Genomic DNA, 17061 nt, shown 5'->3' with positions numbered 1-17061 from the left:
GAAGTCACTAAACAAAGCCTGACGTCCAAACGGCTCAAACAGCGCGACGTCAGCCTAAAAAGTGGAATTCCATCCCGGAAGTAAAGATCCGGAAAAACAGGCATGATTTTATCATCATTTGACATTAAGTTTCTGCGCACCTGCTTTATGTAACAGGTGTAAATTGGCCTTAATGAAGTCTTCTTTTGAGCCTTTCACCCACAGACACCTCACTACAGTGCTCCTAGAATAAATGATGACAAGCTGTAATGTTGTAACATCAAATCTTGTTTATTAGTTTAATGGAATACGTAGAAAACCCTCTGACTCCTCACGAAATGAAGCAGCACCAAGCGTGTATTTCTCCATGTTTGCCTCATGGTGTTTGTTAAATGATCACAAGTGACAGTAAAATGCACAAAATTAACACAGTTTTGATTTTAACCCATCAGTTTCGGAAGATGACAAAGTCAGAACTTGTTACAGATGATGCCACAAAAACATCTAAATAAACCTGATTTACTGATTCAGGATGTGGAGCAGGCAGTAGTTCATGTTTGTCATAATCAAAATGATAAAAGATAAATTACTAATTGTTAATGCCCCAAATTGTGACTGATTAGTGGTAGAGAAGTGCACTTTGCAGCATGAGGCAGCTGAAGCAGAATGTACAGTAACAGCCGAGTGACAGTGAACAAAAGCGAGTGTTGTGTGGAGACCGGTGGAGTGTTTCAGCTCATTCTTTTACGGTTGGAGCCGAGTTTCAAGCAGCAAAGTACGTACTAAGAATAACAAGGATCTATCTGACTCATCTGACTCATGAACATTATCACAACAGCATGTCAGAACTGAACTTGTTGCATGTAACTCAAAGATCACAGAACATCACAACACCAAGTGAAAATCAAATTCACAGTGTCCCAAACAGCATTAAACAATCATCGTAAAATCCCTTTTCATTAGTGCAGTGCTTGCAGACACAAATGACAGTGCAGGAGAGATGTTTTCAAAGTATAAGAGCTCTCTTCTTGTTGGCGAGGAAGACGTGCCAGCTGTGCCACTGAAGACTGCTGTTCTGGGTGCAGTCTCCACCTGCAGTACAGGTGTAGCCGGCGGGACAGCAGTGTCGCATGTCGCTGCAGCACACCGCCTGTGGGAGGACAGAGGAAGGAAGGTATGCAACACGTTCAACCGTTGGAGGAGGAAACAATCAGGTGCTTTAGTTACCGTGAAGCAACAATACTGCAATAAAAGCATTACAGGTAAATAACAACCTGAACGTCTCACATTTCTAAAAGTACTGTTTGGACTTCTTTGTGTCAGAAGTGCACATAAATGTGACTCTTGCTTTCCATCCACGTTATGCAGAATTACTGGATTATTAAATGTGATGAATACGTAAGCGGGATACTTTCACTGCAGCTGGTGGAGTTGAAGCTAATTGTAGCTACTTTAAATGCTGTTTAATATGTAAGAATGCATCACAATCAAGTGCGACATTTGATTACTTTCCACCACAGAAACAAACTACTTAAAATAAGCTTTGGCTGCTTTTGAACCAGGACAAGAAACCTTTAAACAATATTGTCAAAACAAAAAAAATGAAGTGAATATTTTCTACCTAATTTAGGAAACATCAAGAATCTTCATTGACAGCTTGACACTCACTTGCTGAGAATTAGATCAGAACATTGATGCCGTTCTCATGTCTGTATGGTAAATATGAAGCTACAGCTAGCAGCCAGTTAGCTTAGCTTAGCACAAAGACTGGAAACACGGGGAAACTGTTAGCATTGCTGTTTAAATAAACGCTGCATAAGAAGTTCATTACGGAGCTTTAGAGCTGCTGGTAGGTGGATTTTATGACCTTAAGATATCAGGCTAGCTGTTTCCCCATTTTCAGTCTTTGTGCTAAGCTAAGCTAAGCTAAGCTAAGCTAAGCTAACCAGCTAACCAATCCTCTTGTCTAACTCTCAGCAAGAAAGCAAGTAAGAGTGCTCACAAAAATGTCGAACTATTCTTTTAAAGTTGTCACAGATTACGTACATCAGCATACGGACAGCAGCCCCATGCAGTCGCAGACGTCCTGCAGCAGGTCTGCCCGTCTGCGCAGCTGGTGTGCTCGTCACACGGGACGTCTCTGAGCGGGGCTTGATGTTCAGGCAGATACACCGGGGTTAGTGGGACAGTCTCCACCTGCAGCATGATGAGCTTCTGGCAGGAGTTGGAGGCGGTGTCACAGGTGTAACCGTGGGGGCAGCAGTGCTGCTTATCTGGGCAGCACACAGCCTGCAGACACAGCATGCACGAGGTTAGCTTCTTATTTTACATAAGCAAACCCTGACAACCATAGTGTGTACTGATAGCGTGTCTTATATTTTCATGTCAAAGTAGCTGCACTCCTCTCAGTAATCTCTACACACACACACACACACACACACGCAGCGCTCACATCCTCCAGCGGGCAGCAGCCCCACTCGCCCGTGACCAGCCGGCAGCAGGTGGTGTGGTCAGGGCACTGTTTCTCAGTGTCGCACGGCACACCGCTGGGATCAGCCTGGATGCTGGTGGTGGCTGGGAGCTTGGTGTACCACGGGATCACCACTTCTCCTTTGACACACGAGGTCTCACGCTCGCTGCACTGGTAGTGGGCGGGACAGCAGTGGTTCCCATCAGCACAGCACACGGCCTGTGGAGAAGCAAGAGAGGAAGTGCGACTTTCACTTCGCCCATCCTGTTTTCCAGTTCTTCTTTCAAATCAGTAAACATAGAATAATGAGAAACACCAGCGGCGAAGCGATCGGTTGCAAGTAGAGGCGCATTAATTAATCTGTAACTTCAGAGTGACAGCCTGAAGGAACTCCACCAGTGAGTTCACACAGAAGAGAACACAGGTGCCACTACAGAAGAGGAAGTGCATCACCATGAACAGTAATGATAAAACTGTCAGCTGTCTCTTGGGGAAAGTGATGCTTGTCAGTTGTTTGCAGTGTAGCACATAAACACTGAATAAATGTTTTTTTAACACCACTGTGGTCTTATATCTGCTTCCAACTACATCACAATGTTTATATACTGCTTATAAAGTCTAAATACGTGGTGTTAAAGTAAATCTTGTTACTGGAGGTCAGTGACGCGGTGAAGAAGCAGCGCTCACCTGTGGCAGCGGGCAACAGCCCCACCTGTGAGATGAGGTCATGTAGCAGCAGGTGGTGGCCTGAGGGCAGCTGGTTTGGGCGTCACACTGAACGCTGCCCTCCATTTCTTTATTCTCCTCCTCTTGGTCGTCCTCACTCTCCTCCTCCTCATCTGTCGTCCCCTCGTCCGCCTCAGGCTGCTCATTCTCCTCCACGGTTTGCTGTGTGCTTGTGGCTTCTGTTTGGGTTGTGGTCGCCACCGTAGTCGGCGCCTCTGTGGCAAATGCAGATATCTTCTCTTTCATGGGCGTTGAGCCTGAGCTGCCCTGACAGGAGAGGCTGGCCTCGTCACAGGTGGTGCCAGCGGGGCAGCAGTGTTCGTGGTCGCTGCAGCAGACCGCCTTTTGAACAAAATGACAGGAGTGCTTTCAGTCAGTGACAGGCGGAAACATGACTTTGCATGACGAGAGAGAACTGTCAGCCAAGTGCAGACAAACGCAACGTGGGAAAATAATCAGCTGAAATGCTCTGTTTGATGTATGACTGGTCATTTGCTTTCTTGCTGAGGTTTAGATGAGAAGAGTGATACGACTTTAAGTCCGTATGATAAGGCTACAGCTAGCTGCTGATTAGCTTAGCTTAGCATAAAGACTGGAAACAGCTAGCCTGGCTCTCTCCAAAGGCAACAAATTCCACCGACCAACATCTCAAAAGCTCATTAACTGACATGGCTCATGCTGTTTGTTTAAGCTGTACAAGAACCCAAGAAAACCCCGTTCCCTCCATTATACTAAGCTAAGCTAGCCCTTCATGCTAACCTTAGCTAACCAGCTAGTGGTAGCTTCAGATTTATCTTCAGACATTGTAGGGACATCAATTTTCTTGTCTAAATCGGAAAGCTAATGAGAGCATTTCCCAAAATGTTGACCAACATGATTCACATTGTTAAAACTCTGTTTAGCACGAGCACTGACGGCCACCATCGCAGGGGATCGCCAGGTGATTTTGGGAAGCGCAGTCTGAAGCGATTGTGCGTTCCTCTGTGTTTACCTGAGGTAGAGGACAGCAGGCCCAGCCGCCCGTTTTGTTCTTGCAGCAGGTGGTTTCATCAGGACAACTGAAGGTGGAATCACACGCAACATCCCCCACCTGAACGCTCTGCCGGGGGATTGTGGGTATCTTCGTGACCCACGGCACAGAGCCCGTGTCGTCATCGCACGTCATGGCAACCAGATTACATTTCTTACCATGTGGGCAGCAGTGGAGTAAATCTTCACAACAAACAGCCTGGGGATGATCAGAAAGACGGCAAGAACATTAAAGAGCTGGCAGCACCTCTGACATCAGAGCAGGACCGTTTGGATAATGGCCGCCAAAGCCGTACCTCTGGTAGAGGACAGCAAGACCATTCGCCTTCTGGGGTTTTACAGCATGTGGTGTTATCCGGACAGGCTGACTTGTCGTCGCAGGGGACATCGCCTGGAAAAAAATACCACCGTTAACATTTCCCAATGAAATCTGCCCTCATGCACGTCACAGCAGTGCATGAAACACGTCACTGGGGCAGCTCGGGTGTAACATTATCCTGCTGATCGGTTTTTGTGCTTGCTCTTCATAATTTGATGCATGATGAATGTTTCACCTGCAGCTGCCCTGGTGACAGATGACGTCGAGACTTCCCCCTCTGAAGGAGGAACTGATGTGACTTCAGGGGATTTTTCTGAGCCGCCCTCATCAACGGTCTCTGCTGTGACTTGCTCACCCTCTGACAGTGGAAACACACGGTTCAGGCTGCAGATTTAAGCGATGATTAATCAAAATGAGGAAGTTTACAGCAAGACAAAAACCTGACCTTTCTGGTTCTCCCACTCCGCTCTGATCCGAGCAGGGAATTTGGCCCACATTGGCATCTCTTTGTTGGTCGATGAGGAAATACATTTGAAGTTCCCAACATCGCATGTGCTCCCTTGAGGACAGCAGTGCACCTTATCCTCGCAGCACACAGCCTGACAGATGGAGTATCACCACAGAACCACACGATAAGACACCATGAAGTGAGGATAACTGGACATCGAGGCAGGACATGTAAATCCATCATTTGACTTTTCCCCATTCATAATCTCACTTATAGTGTAGAGTGACATTAGCATTTCAAAGCTGCCATTTTTTTTACCTTTGGCAGCGGACAGCATGCCCACTGGCCCTCTGAGGTCTCACAGCAGGTGTTTCCATCTGGACACTCCGACACTCCGTCGTTGCACAGAACCGTAGTCACGAGCTCTGCAACCAGCAAGACAGCATTAGGTGAGACAAGTTGATTCAGAACAAAAGGAGACGAGAAAGAAGAAAAAATAATAAGAGCTGAAAATGAGCTAAAATTGAAAACAGGAGAATAAAATGAACAGTTGAAGGGCGGGATGTGAGGAAATAGTCCCAAATTTAATTCAATAAAGGTCAGTGACATCCAGGAAGGTTTTCAGCCTTCATTTAAAAGAACCTGAATCAGGTTTGTTCCAGATATGTGCTGCATGTGTTAAGACTCTGGGGACAGACCTGAACCCACACCATCCAGGTTTGAAGCGGATCACAAATTTAGTGCAACAGTAGTATTTTAAAGTCAGTTCTCTGAATCAGATGCAGGTGCATGGACAAGTCTTTCTTAAATCGAGACAGAAGTCCTTTAATTCTTGATCTATCTTAAAGTGATGTTGTTTGGGACCATAGTCACCTGGTGCTATTGTTATATAAGTCTTCTCTGCATAATTATGGAAAGAGATTCTGTTGTCTTCCATAAAGGGAACTCGCAGGAGCAAAGAAAAGAGCCCGAGAACGGACCCCTGGTGAACTCCCTGTCATGTTTCTTGTCTGATTTGTGGCCCATTGACACAAAGTGGTCGCTGCAGACAGGATTCACACCAGTTTCGGGCTCAGCCAGCGAGTCCCGCATGTCTTTCCACCTGTCTAGCAGTAAGATGATAAGTTTCACCTGTTTTGATGCAGGAGCGGCTGTCTGCGCTGCACTGGTGGCCCTCAGGACAGCAATGTTTCCCATCAGAGCAGGAGACCCCCTGTGAAGGGTCAGGAAACCATTCAGAACAATTCACTTAATGAATGCCGTGTGTCCAAATGTCTTATGAATTCCCCTGAAAACACTCTACAATTCATAAATTAATATTCTTACAAAGAAACAAGGGTTCATTTTTAACTGCATTACAAACAGGAATCAGTTCCAGTGTATTTGCTGTCTTCAGTGAAGTGAAACAGCAGAGTTTGTCAACCAAACAGGCAAAGATCCTTTTTGTGACAGGAAGTCTCAAGAAAGCAAGTCTCAGTTTTGCATAACATACGCAGTCATAGCACCTCCAGTATCACTGTGTGTACTCTTAAATGACTTTGTAGCAATATTCTGGAAAGAAAACCTTAAAATCCAATTAGTCGATATGGTTTGTGTGGTCATTTTCCTGATAACTGCACCTATTATTAGATCATATATCGATGTTTAAAATGTCATATCTGTGTTGAACACGGTTTGATTACCTGAGCGAGGGGACAGCAGCCAAACCTGGTCAAGGCCTTCAGGCAGGAAAACTCAGGAGGACATCGCGACTGATCGGGACAGATGTTGTCGTCTTCCTCCCCCATGTATGTCTTGATCATCCTGAAGGACTGCACGGACAAGGCGTGAGAGGGGACTGATGTTACAGCAGGCGCTCACCTTCAACACCTCTTGGTCGGTATTTAATCATGGAAGCGACAGATGTCTGCTGCTCTTACTTTAGAGAGTCTGGGTTGATCAGCAGAAGCTCTTTCCACCCAGGGGACGGACACAGTGGCGTTCACACAGCTGGACGAGGCTGCATCGCAGATTGTTTCCGCAGGGCAGCAATGCACGTGATCGCCACAGCACTCAGCCTGCGAGGACGGCAGCAGTACGAGCACTTTGACTAACAAAGTTTTAAAAGTGCTATCACACTGACTACATGAAGCCGTGGCTTCTATCTGATCCACGAAGTAGTAAAACACCACTGAGTATGAATGGTACCACTGTGCAGCCTCAATTCTTTGTATTTTAGAGCACAAGTGAATCGTTATCTTGTGTACGTGTAACTACGTGACGAACAAGTGACAAAGAATCCTATTTAAGCTGAAGTACTGCGACTTTGCTGGCGTTAGGCGATCTGCATCTGTGTTATAACGTGACATACATTAATTGTGATATAGACATTTACCTTTCTAAACATCAGGATCAACACTTGATATTAATACAATACATTAAGTTATACTTTGATACATTTAAATAAATGAAGTATTAGAAGTATCTCGATCACAAAGCCAAGATGGCAGTTACTGATACTATTATATAATTAATTATATCATTATTATTAGCAGTATAATGTCCTCGCATGTGGACAACAGGCCCTCGATGAGCAAAATTTTGTACTGTGGTCTAGACAACCCAAAATGTGGTCCTGGGAGGTTAAATCTCTGTTTTCTTTAAAATTTCAAGTCAGGTTTTTCATGTTAAGGTGCAGCAGAGAAAAAGTGATGAGTTGTTTGCAATTTAGGGGAAATTAGGATTCAAAGTGGCCAACATGACAAAACCTAGAAGATGCTGAAGTTACAAATTCCTACAAAAGCTCGTCAGTTACAGCAGGTACAATAACTGTGATTCGTTTCTTCCAGCTTAGCAGAAGTGAACCTTCTGAGGCAAACCGTGGTGCAGAACTTGCAGTAAAACCACGTCTACCTGATCAAACGGGCAGCATTCATAGCCATTGGCCGGGTCGTTGCAGCAGGTCTGACCGTCTTCACATCTTCCTCCATCTGGACACTCATCTGCACCAACCAGAGCCAGGAGAGCCCAACAGATCACAGCCCACCTCTGCATCTGCACACAGGGGGAGATGCACAGTGATGGAGGCGCATGTGGAATCCCCCTTCCCACTCCCCATCATAAACGAAAGTCGCACAAAAACAACATTTCTAATAAACTCTGAGACTAAACTCTATCTGCACTTATTTTCTGACTTATTATGCTTCATTTAGAAGTGTGTTTTAAATTAATTTCGGGATGAATAAGCAAGCTAGGACTTTATATAAAATAAATTAACTCACTTTCAGTTTCGTTTAACTTGCGTGTGAAAAAGGAAAAGCCTTCTGTCTAAAAATCTAGGCTTGTCAGAATAAACTGTGGACACTGTATACAAGAGGATTATGATTTACATCATAAAATATTAAAAGCATTCAGAAAGTGAAAGTAGTTGTCTGCTACAAATGTGTGTGAATCACTGTGAAACATCTTTTAAAATTCACTCAAAGCAGTGATTTTCTGAGCATTTTCAGATTCTGAGGACAAAAGAAGTGCATTTGGTTCTTACCTTGGTTAAAGACAGAAGAGCTGTAGTGAGCAGTCAGATGTTCAGTGTCTGACCTGAAAGTAACACAGACCTGCGCTTTATTAGACACGCCCACGAGAGAGAGAGAGAGAGAGAGAGAGAGAGAGAGAGAGAGAGAGAGAGGTCCCTAATTTCCCTGAATACCCTTCAGCGCCTCCCCTGGTCCCTTAAATCAGTTTGTTTAAATTAAATACGTCTCGTAATGCTCAATAAAGTCGCTCCTGTTCGCGCCGCTTTGAACAGTTCGCAGTTGACTGACGGACTAACTTGTTTACATGCGGCAGCTGCAGCGCACCGCCGCGTCGCGTCCACCAGGCGGCGCCACAGCCGCAGGGGCGGTAGAGGCAGGGGGCGGGGCCACGCGGGGTCCTGCGATGCTTCCGCTGATCTTCACAAAATCCGCAGCGTCGACTCTCCATCATGACGCACGGCTGTCACGGAGCCTCTTCTTCTATAGATTTGTGAAATGAACTTGACCTGCGCGCACATTTTGTGACCTATAAGACATTTCCTCAGCGCTCTGCTGCGTGCTTAGCTCGACTCTGCAAACATGTCTACGGCCCATCAGCAACGGAGGACACTGATGACCTGCTGCTTTACGTTAGCTCTTAAATGTGGAAACATAAGGTTAATTTAATGGGCGAAGACGCCGCAGTTTCACACCGACGCTGGCAGTTAAAGTAGAGGTGAGTAGCCGTTATCTTGTCCTCTGACACGGTAGCTAGCTAACCTGCTAACGGTAGTTCATGCTGACAGTTACATGTTAACGTGAGAGGCAGGTTTGGCTCAGTCATTTGGTAAATTAACGTGTTGATTTCTAACCCAACCTGTCCTCCTCTCCTCCAGTGTGCGTTGAAAATAAATCAATTTTGTTTGAGTATTAAGATAAATTGGGAAGCTAATGGTGCTAAGACAAAGCTTAGTTTTTGATGGAGCTGCAGGTTTCAGTGCATCGTTAAAATACGCTCATGTGAAGGTTGTCCTCCTGTTTTTTCATTCACTTGTATCCCGTCAACATGAGCATAATGTAGGTGCATTTATAATGAGGCGTGATCAAAGTCCCTATAACGTTGCGTAAGCAGAATCTCATTTTAGGACACGTTTAGCGCCATGTTTGTTTTGGGCACGAAGGCAGTGGAACACTTTGGCAAAGCAGCTTTGCTAAAACCAAAGTGTCATTAAGTCCAGAAATAGGACAAACACACGAGCTGTGAAACAGGAGAGTCAGACATGACTGTTCCTTATGTACAAATCCTCCTCCGTGCATATTCAGCTCACACATCCTGGCTGCTGGGGATGCATTTGTTGACACTGACAGAACCTTCATTAGCTTTTGTTCCGTGTCACTGTTGGCTGATTGCATGTCATTAACCCCCCCCCCCCCCAGTGAGGACTGGGTCCCACTGGCTGTCTGGTGACATGCTCATCGTAGATAAGTTATCACACTGTTTCAACCATCCCATGACATCAACCCCGCCTAGACTTACCCAGCTCACACTGATGGAGCAGATCTGGCTCCACTAAATCACCCAGTAACAGGGAATAAAACTCAGGGTGGGACATCAGCACCCGTCAGCCAGATGCTTGTGAAATATGAAGATGGCTTGTAGATTTCAGAAAAAAAAATATATTCACATTTTAAGAAGCTCATTCCCACCCTTTTAACACTTTTCTGATGCCGTGACACTAACCTGGAGCAGCACCGTCAGCACTCCGACACTAACCGACTACGAACTAGGTGTTAGGTTGCGGGTGCTGCACCACACCAGCTCTCCTAATGTGTTTTACATAACAAGGAGACAAAGACGTCGGCCTGCACCTGTTGGAAAACATTCTGTGAAGTCAAGTTACAGAACAGTGTGTTCTCAGTGTGACGCGCGGTGAGTTTTTTCTGTTTTCCTGGTCTGACAGGTGGCCAGGATGGGGGAGCGGGCCGTCGGTGGCCCCGTGGCTGCCATCTCTCCAGTGCAGCAGATGCTGGCCTCTGGCACCGGAGCCCTCCTCACATCTGTTTTTGGTGAGATCATGGAAACAAAGACTAGAAAAAGCATCTTGTGTCTGTATGTCGTCTTTATAGAATATAATATGATGGTTTTTGTCCAGTGAAGTTTTCCCCAGTGTTTCGTCTCATGCGCTCGTCTGCCAGGTACGAGGTCCGCCTCGCTAACGCTAATGCAGGCTAACACAGCAGTCTTGCGTTAAACGCTGTTTTTGATGAAGTTTTTTTTTTTAAAGTTGTTGTTTTAGTGAGGCATTGATTCAGCTGTATGGTCATTTTGGGAGATGCAGCTTGTGCTGCTGTTGGTCAGGTGGACGCCCTCCAGCCTATCCCAACACTGTGTTTGTTTGCAGTCACACCGCTGGATGTTGTGAAGATCAGGCTGCAGGCTCAGCAGACACCGTTCCACCAAGGTGAGACATGGCGCCTGTCTTCTTCTGTGGTTTTAGGTCATCCTTGGGTGATGAAACACTGGCTTTGCTGTTAACTTTGCTTGTGGATGCCATGTGTACTGGTGCTTCTCTAACCTCAGCACACCTGTCCTTTGTGTTGTCTGGACGCTCTCTCAGTCTCTCCTGCCTTTTGCTTTGTTTCGTAGCTTTAGCCTGTGAATCAGCTCCATGGGCTGGCGTCATCCGCCCCTCCAAGTGTGAGTATCTGACCCACCATGGCTGAATGCTAAAACTTGTTTTAAAAAAAGAAAAAACTAAACCTGACAGTCCATCACAGCTGCATGATCACATGCTCGACTAACAGCAGCTCCTGCCAATGAAAGCAAAGCACCCAGATAAATCCACGTGTTTCCTGTCGCCTCAGACGTGCATGTTGTTGTTTGGCCTTCAGTCTTATTTGTTCGTCGACACACAGTGTGAAGTTAAATGCCTCCAGTTGAAAATTCAGCCTTTCTGTCTGAAGATTTTCTGTTGCTGGTGAAAGTTTTGTTTCCTGTGATTCCTCCACAGGGTCAAATTTGGCCGTGCAATGATGCTTTTTATAGAGTTTCTTTGATGTTTTTCTTGTCAATAGTTTTTCCTAAACCGTCCTAAATAAACAGGCCATGTAAGCAGTGATGAGGACACTTATCCTCTGAGTGACTCTGCGGTCATTGCCATCGCATGTTTTATTAATCAGCCTTCCCTCCGCTGTCCTAACTCGGTTTAGGACTCGTGGGAGCTTCACAGATCGAATCATAATTCTAATCAGACACTTGTTTAATGAGAAAGTTGTTTTTAGATCAAATTATCTGGTGTTTGCTGGGAATGGGGGGGGTCATACAGTTAACGGTGTGCTTTCTACTCTGCTGACCTTTGCTTCTGTCTCTCACAGGGAAATGTTTCCTGTATTGTAATGGACTGATGGATCACATCTACGTGTGTCAGAATGGAACCAGTTGCACCAGCTGGTACAAAACACCGACACATTTCAGTGGGACACTTGTGAGTACGAGCACATGAGCAGCTTTGCTTTTAGCACTTGTTTTTGCACACAGGATGAATCAAAGGGTTTGTTTGTTTGTTTGTTTGTTTGTTTGTTTGTTTGTTTGTGCCGCAGGACGCTTTCGTGAAAATCACTCGACATGAAGGACTCAGGTCTTTGTGGAGCGGGCTGCCACCAACACTGTGAGTGAACTCACCCTCAGAAAATGTTTCTAATCCTAATGTTAAGGTGTTAATAAGTAATTATAAGTACATAATAAATATTTTTTAAGCTGCTGCGGTCAGGAAGGAGCCTCCGCATCAGCTGGAAACAACACTGACTGTCGAGTGTGCAGTTGTTTAATAAAAGACCAACATATCTGCAGACTTCCACACAGTCTGCCTCGATTCTCAGATGAAGCTGTCCATCGACATGGCGCACAGTGTACAGTGTTGCCCAGCACTTACTCAGTTAAAACCTTTGTGTGTTTGCGTGTGTGTGTGCAGGGTTATGGCTGTGCCTGCCACCATCATCTACTTCACCTGCTACGACCAGCTGCGGGACTTCCTGAGGTTCGGTCTGGGTTTCCAGGGCAGCCACATCCCTCTTGTTGCTGGTGGTTTGGCCAGATGTGAGTCCATTAAAGCACTAACACATGTACATATCCTGACTGTGAAGTGTTGATGGGTTTTTGATTCCCAGTGTGTGTGTGTGTGTCGGTCGTAGTGGGGGCTGTGACAGTGATCAGCCCTCTGGAGCTGGTCAGGACGAAGATGCAGTCCCGTCGGCTGTCCTACGGCGAGCTGCGGGTGTGCATCCGCTCTGCTGTGGCGCAGGACGGCCTGCTGTCGCTGTGGAGGGGCTGGGGACCCACCGTTCTCAGAGACGTTCCCTTCTCTGGTGAGAGCACAACAGCATGCAATACAACAACGCTGCATTCAGAAAAACTCTAAGTTTAAAAAGGGTTGTGACAGATGACAAATGGAATCTATGAAGCAATGATCCTCTGTAGACTTGAAATGTGGCTGTTAGCTCGACTTCATGTTGGTTACAGTTACAGTGGAAAAATATATCTTATCCACTGGAACTTGTCAAACCGCTCGTGCAGCATATCTCACTCCTCTGCTGTCATTTAATAACTTCAGTTTGTCCCTAACAGTCGTTCCTTCCGTCAGATCACAGCTAAAAACGTCGTTACCTTGATGCCCTCTCCCCATCCTTCAGAATCTGCTGAAGCATCTGCTGTTTAATGGCCTCCTTTAGGGTTAGAGAGAGTGAGAGAGAGAGTGTGGGGTTAAATAAATGTTCAGTTTATCGTTAATGGGTACAAAACTTCCCATGTTCATCCGGATATTTCATCCATTTTTCTTGTAAACAAACAGTGTAGGAAAGAACGTATCTGACACTCTTCACACTTTCTCTCCTCAGCTTCCCTTTATTTTACTGACACCCTGCATCATTTTCCAGAAACTTGTTTTTGAGTAAATAGTGTCACTACTTAAGTAAATTTTAGTTATACAGCCTCAAGTTTGCCTCAAGGGACTTTACACTCTTTACAGCAAACAGCAGCGTCTTTCCTTTGGCCTTTGATCCAGAGAACCTCCCAAAAAACCCTTTTAACAAGGTCAAATGGAAGAAACAGAAAATCGGATAGTAAACTAAAGATAAGCAGTAATTTGAGACGGACTGATGATTTGGGAATGTAACCGACCCTGTCTGTGTGTGTTTTCAGCTTTGTACTGGTTTAACTATGAACTGGTGAAGGCTCGTCTCTGTGAACAGTCCCGAACGACTCAGGCCAACTTCTCCATCAGCTTCACTGCAGGAGCCGTCTCTGGAGCCGTAAGTACCCAGCTGTGACGGACAGACAAGACAAGGTCAAGGCTTTCCTTCGTTTGTCGCTGTCATTAGGAATAACACAGTGTGTTTGGATAATTAGGCCGACGTCTGAATGAGCATTTCCAGATTCAGACGTGATGCTGATGTGAATATGTGCCTCGATTAGAGCTTTTTCTGCAGTTTGTGAGACAGTCTGTTTACGATCAGCTCTGCGTGTTGTCTGACCAGCTGTTTGCAAGGTTAGACATGCATGTCCAAAAAGACAACGCCAACATTTCTGATGAGGAGAAACACACCTGCTTAAAACATGTTTGTTGGAAATTTCCCCACTGTGGGAATAATAAAGGAATATCTTATCTTATCTTGTTTAAAGGTTTATGCATGTGTGGAAATATTATAACGCCCTTTTCAAGAAGGTGGCTGAACGATTGGAAGATGGAGGCTGTGTTCGTACGGTAGAACACGTCCGCTAACTTAAGAGCAGCCGTGTCATTATGTTGATCAGCATGCACGGCTGCATGTAAGCAGGAAGTGGTAGTGGGACTGAATTCATCCAAAACTGACCCAGAATCCAAAAGTAAATTCATTTAAGCTGCAGATTGTAAAATCAGTCTTGTCACCGGTGAACTCTTTAGTGTCTGCAGACTGTTGGCAGACTGAAATACACCTTCAGAGTCGTGGTGAACGTCTTGTCGTTTCGTGTGCACAGACTCTGACTTTTCGCTTTTTATCAAGGAGCGAGTATTTTTAAGGATAGTTGCTGATCTTTTACTCTGATTATTCATTGAAGAGAGTTTCATGGCCACCCGAGTTGTACAAGCGGTGTGAGTCAGCAAACACTGTGAGAAAATTAGTGGAACATTTACTTTGAAACTAGGGCAGGCCGAAGTATCTCCACCCCCTCCGTAAAGCACGCTGAAACAGACCGTAGTGCTAACCTTTCATTAACATTCATCAGTGATGTTAGAACCTGATAACTGTGAAATCCTGAAATGAAACTTTGAGAAATATTTGCTCGGTGAACTGACTGCAGTCAGCTGTACGTCCCTTCATAGGACTCAGGGTTTCAGTCTGACCAATGGGAGCGTGGTCAGGGGCGTGTTCAGAGAATCTGGCCTGCGACTGGCCCACATTCACATGGTCATGTTTCCTGTGCAGTAGTTCAGCATCTGCCCTCCTGATGTGAATGGTTATCCTTCTTTCACAGATTATGTCTGACAGGTTGATGTGTAACCTTCGGCCGCGCGTGTGTGTCGTCCGCTGTATGACTGCTGTTGTCTCTGATGGTGTGTAGATCGCTGCAGTCCTGACGCTGCCTTTTGACGTGGTGAAGACACGGAGACAGATCCAGCTGGGAGAAATAGACACTGTGGGAGGTCTGCACTTCTACACGCTGATCGCTGAACTGTTTTTAGTCATGTGTGAAGCACATTATTCTTAACAGCATCTTATTGTTACTCCTCCTAGTTTCCTTAAAGAGAACCTCATCAACATGGCACATAATGAAGGAAATATGGGCCGAGTTGGGCTACAGAGGCCTTTTTGCAGGTACGCTCGTATTCTGTCTTTTGTCGGGTAGAAATCTGAAGTTTGCTTTGCTCTGAAGTGAAAACATTTGTATTTCCTTCAGGTTTCATGCCCAGGGTGATCAAAGTGGCCCCGGCCTGCGCTATTATGATAAGCACCTACGAGTTTGGGAAGGCCTTCTTCCAGAAGATGAACCTTGATCTGGAGCCTCCCGCCTCCTGAAGGCTGGCTGGGTGACGCCGGTGTTTCACTTGGCAGGAGACGGTTCACGGCAGCGCATGCAGACATTATTATCCAGACTGTTGGGACGAAGTCTCCTCACAGCGGGGCTGGATTTAGTTTTGCGTGAACACTAAAGGAGAGGGTTTGCCCTCATGTCAGGGATGCCTCTCCCTGCAAACCCCGACACACAGAGACAGACTGTGATAAGACCCACCAACAAGCTTGAACTTCAGGCTGAGCTTGAACATGTTTGGCTGCAGAGAGAGGCTCTTGGACCACAAACTCTGTGTGTGTTTATTATTTTATTTTGAAACTGTTTGCAGGCATCTTAAGAAGAGGTTATGTCTTCAACGCTCAAGGGAACTGAACCAAATTACACTGTCATGGATCAAACCTCTGTGCACGTTTTCAAATGTGTTGAGGGGTGGAAGTCACAGCTTCAGCACCTCTACAACAGTCGTCCTTGATGGAGACGCTGAGCCCACTCAGCCGCTGTGCAGCAGACTGGTTGAAGGTGTAATGCTTGATGGGAAAATTCAAACACTCTTAAGGGCAGCAGCTGCATGAGTCGGAGGAAGAAGTTCTCATTCTCTCATTTGACATCGCCTGTGACCAACTGCATGGTTTGTACAACTTCATTCAACACAGGGTCCAGACAAACCAGCCCACCCTGCATTAGCACTGCTGCATTAGCCTGCTGTTGTGTAGCAGTAAAGCATGACATCTCCGTAGATGACTGACATCTGTTTTGTGTGCTGGATAGATTTGATCATTTGCAGCACTTTAAATTTCGCTGTGAAATGGAAATACAAGACTAACTACAGGTTTTTATGTTTGTTGAATGTATTCCTCTTTTCTGTTCCCATGACTGGACGAAAGTCACAGGATGCAAAACACAAGGCCTGATGCAGAGATGAAAGCGAGCCTTCTTGGAAGATGTAGTTCTATTGGTGCATGGAGTTCAGCGTTTATTGCAATAATTTTATTCCAAGATTGCAAATGTGAAAAACCACTGCAGCCAGTTTCCCCAAAGCCACACAGATTTTCTGGCATTTTTCCAAGACTTCTCAGGTAAAGGAAGTCATAAAACACTTTGATGAAATGATTGAAATTTCTGGCTACAATAAAGGTGACATCAAAACTCGTTACATCACTGGATCATAAAGGAAAACATTGCAGCCTTAACCTCAAAGATGTAAATGTGTGTCCTTTGATTTTTTCTATGAATGAAATCGTAATAAATGTTAAGACTGCTTGATTATTGTGCTGTGTGAGTTATTCCCCAACAAGTCAATAATGTCCTATATTATAGGACATTATTGACTGCATACAAAAAGAAAAAATGGTAAAAAAGAAAAGTGGTATTCAGTTCTAAATTGATTTAAACTGACACCATAGGAGAACCAAAATGCATATTCTCTCCATTTGTCACAAATAACAAAATTTAGTATATATTCCAGAAATATTATTGGCCAAAGACAAACTGCTACATCTGCTTTTTCCTGTCTCGGTCAATAATAAAAGGTTGAATATATTATATTTACTT

At 45.2% G+C, this 17061-nt stretch overlaps 2 protein-coding genes across 3 annotated transcripts; one reads left to right on the top strand and one right to left on the bottom strand.

Moving 5' to 3' along the window:
• Positions 1 to 249: 249 nt before the first annotated feature.
• grna (granulin a) lies at positions 250 to 8564 on the bottom strand. The gene is made up of 14 exons (XM_076753372.1): positions 8495 to 8564; positions 7864 to 8004; positions 6891 to 7028; positions 6654 to 6782; positions 6103 to 6184; positions 5290 to 5396; positions 4969 to 5122; positions 4759 to 4881; positions 4501 to 4595; positions 4167 to 4403; positions 3137 to 3517; positions 2432 to 2668; positions 2026 to 2268; positions 250 to 1129 (listed from the first exon to the last, which is right to left on the bottom strand). The coding sequence occupies exons 2-14, from the start codon at positions 8002 to 8004 to the stop codon at positions 986 to 988; spliced, it is 2211 nt and encodes a 736-aa protein (XP_076609487.1). The 5' UTR covers positions 8495 to 8564; the 3' UTR covers positions 250 to 985.
• Positions 8565 to 8885: 321 nt separating this feature from the next.
• slc25a39 (solute carrier family 25 member 39) lies at positions 8886 to 16771 on the top strand. 2 transcript variants are annotated; one of them, XM_076751837.1, is made up of 12 exons: positions 8886 to 9198; positions 10424 to 10529; positions 10865 to 10924; positions 11110 to 11160; positions 11838 to 11947; positions 12063 to 12130; positions 12434 to 12558; positions 12654 to 12827; positions 13660 to 13769; positions 15061 to 15142; positions 15234 to 15314; positions 15397 to 16771. In XM_076751837.1, exons 2-12 carry the CDS (start codon positions 10433 to 10435, stop codon positions 15513 to 15515), a joined length of 1077 nt encoding a protein of 358 aa, XP_076607952.1. In that variant the 5' UTR covers positions 8886 to 9198; positions 10424 to 10432; the 3' UTR covers positions 15516 to 16771. The 2 variants fall into 2 exon arrangements, with proteins under 2 accessions (XP_076607952.1, XP_076607953.1); XM_076751838.1 differs by lacking the exon at positions 11110 to 11160 and having other exon boundaries at positions 9016 to 9198.
• Positions 16772 to 17061: the final 290 nt, after the last annotated feature.

The sequence above is a fragment of the Chaetodon auriga genome, chromosome 16, assembly GCF_051107435.1.
Source record: "Chaetodon auriga isolate fChaAug3 chromosome 16, fChaAug3.hap1, whole genome shotgun sequence".
Classification (NCBI taxonomy): domain Eukaryota; kingdom Metazoa; phylum Chordata; class Actinopteri; order Chaetodontiformes; family Chaetodontidae; genus Chaetodon; species Chaetodon auriga.
Note: the sequence above shows the minus strand (reverse complement) of the source record. Positions and strands in the feature narration are given on the sequence as shown.

What these genes read in the sequence shown, in the direction of transcription:
- grna (XM_076753372.1), bottom strand. Translation starts at nt 8,004, where the DNA reads ATGCAGAGGTGGGCTGTGATCTGTTGGGCTCTCCTGGCTCTGGTTGGT. An exon ending in GCTGCTGTCCCCTCGCTCAG is followed by an intron (nt 6,185 to 6,653) that starts GTAATCAAACCG and finishes GACCCTTCACAG; the next exon opens with GGGGTCTCCTGCTCTGATGG. An exon ending in GCTGCTGTCCGTATGCTGAT is followed by an intron (nt 1,130 to 2,025) that starts GTACGTAATCTG and finishes GTCCTCCCACAG; the next exon opens with GCGGTGTGCTGCAGCGACAT.
- slc25a39 (XM_076751837.1), top strand. Translation starts at nt 10,433, where the DNA reads ATGGGGGAGCGGGCCGTCGGTGGCCCCGTGGCTGCCATCTCTCCAGTG. An exon ending in TGCTGGTGGTTTGGCCAGAT is followed by an intron (nt 12,559 to 12,653) that starts GTGAGTCCATTA and finishes TGTCGGTCGTAG; the next exon opens with TGGGGGCTGTGACAGTGATC. An exon ending in CAGGAGCCGTCTCTGGAGCC is followed by an intron (nt 13,770 to 15,060) that starts GTAAGTACCCAG and finishes GATGGTGTGTAG; the next exon opens with ATCGCTGCAGTCCTGACGCT.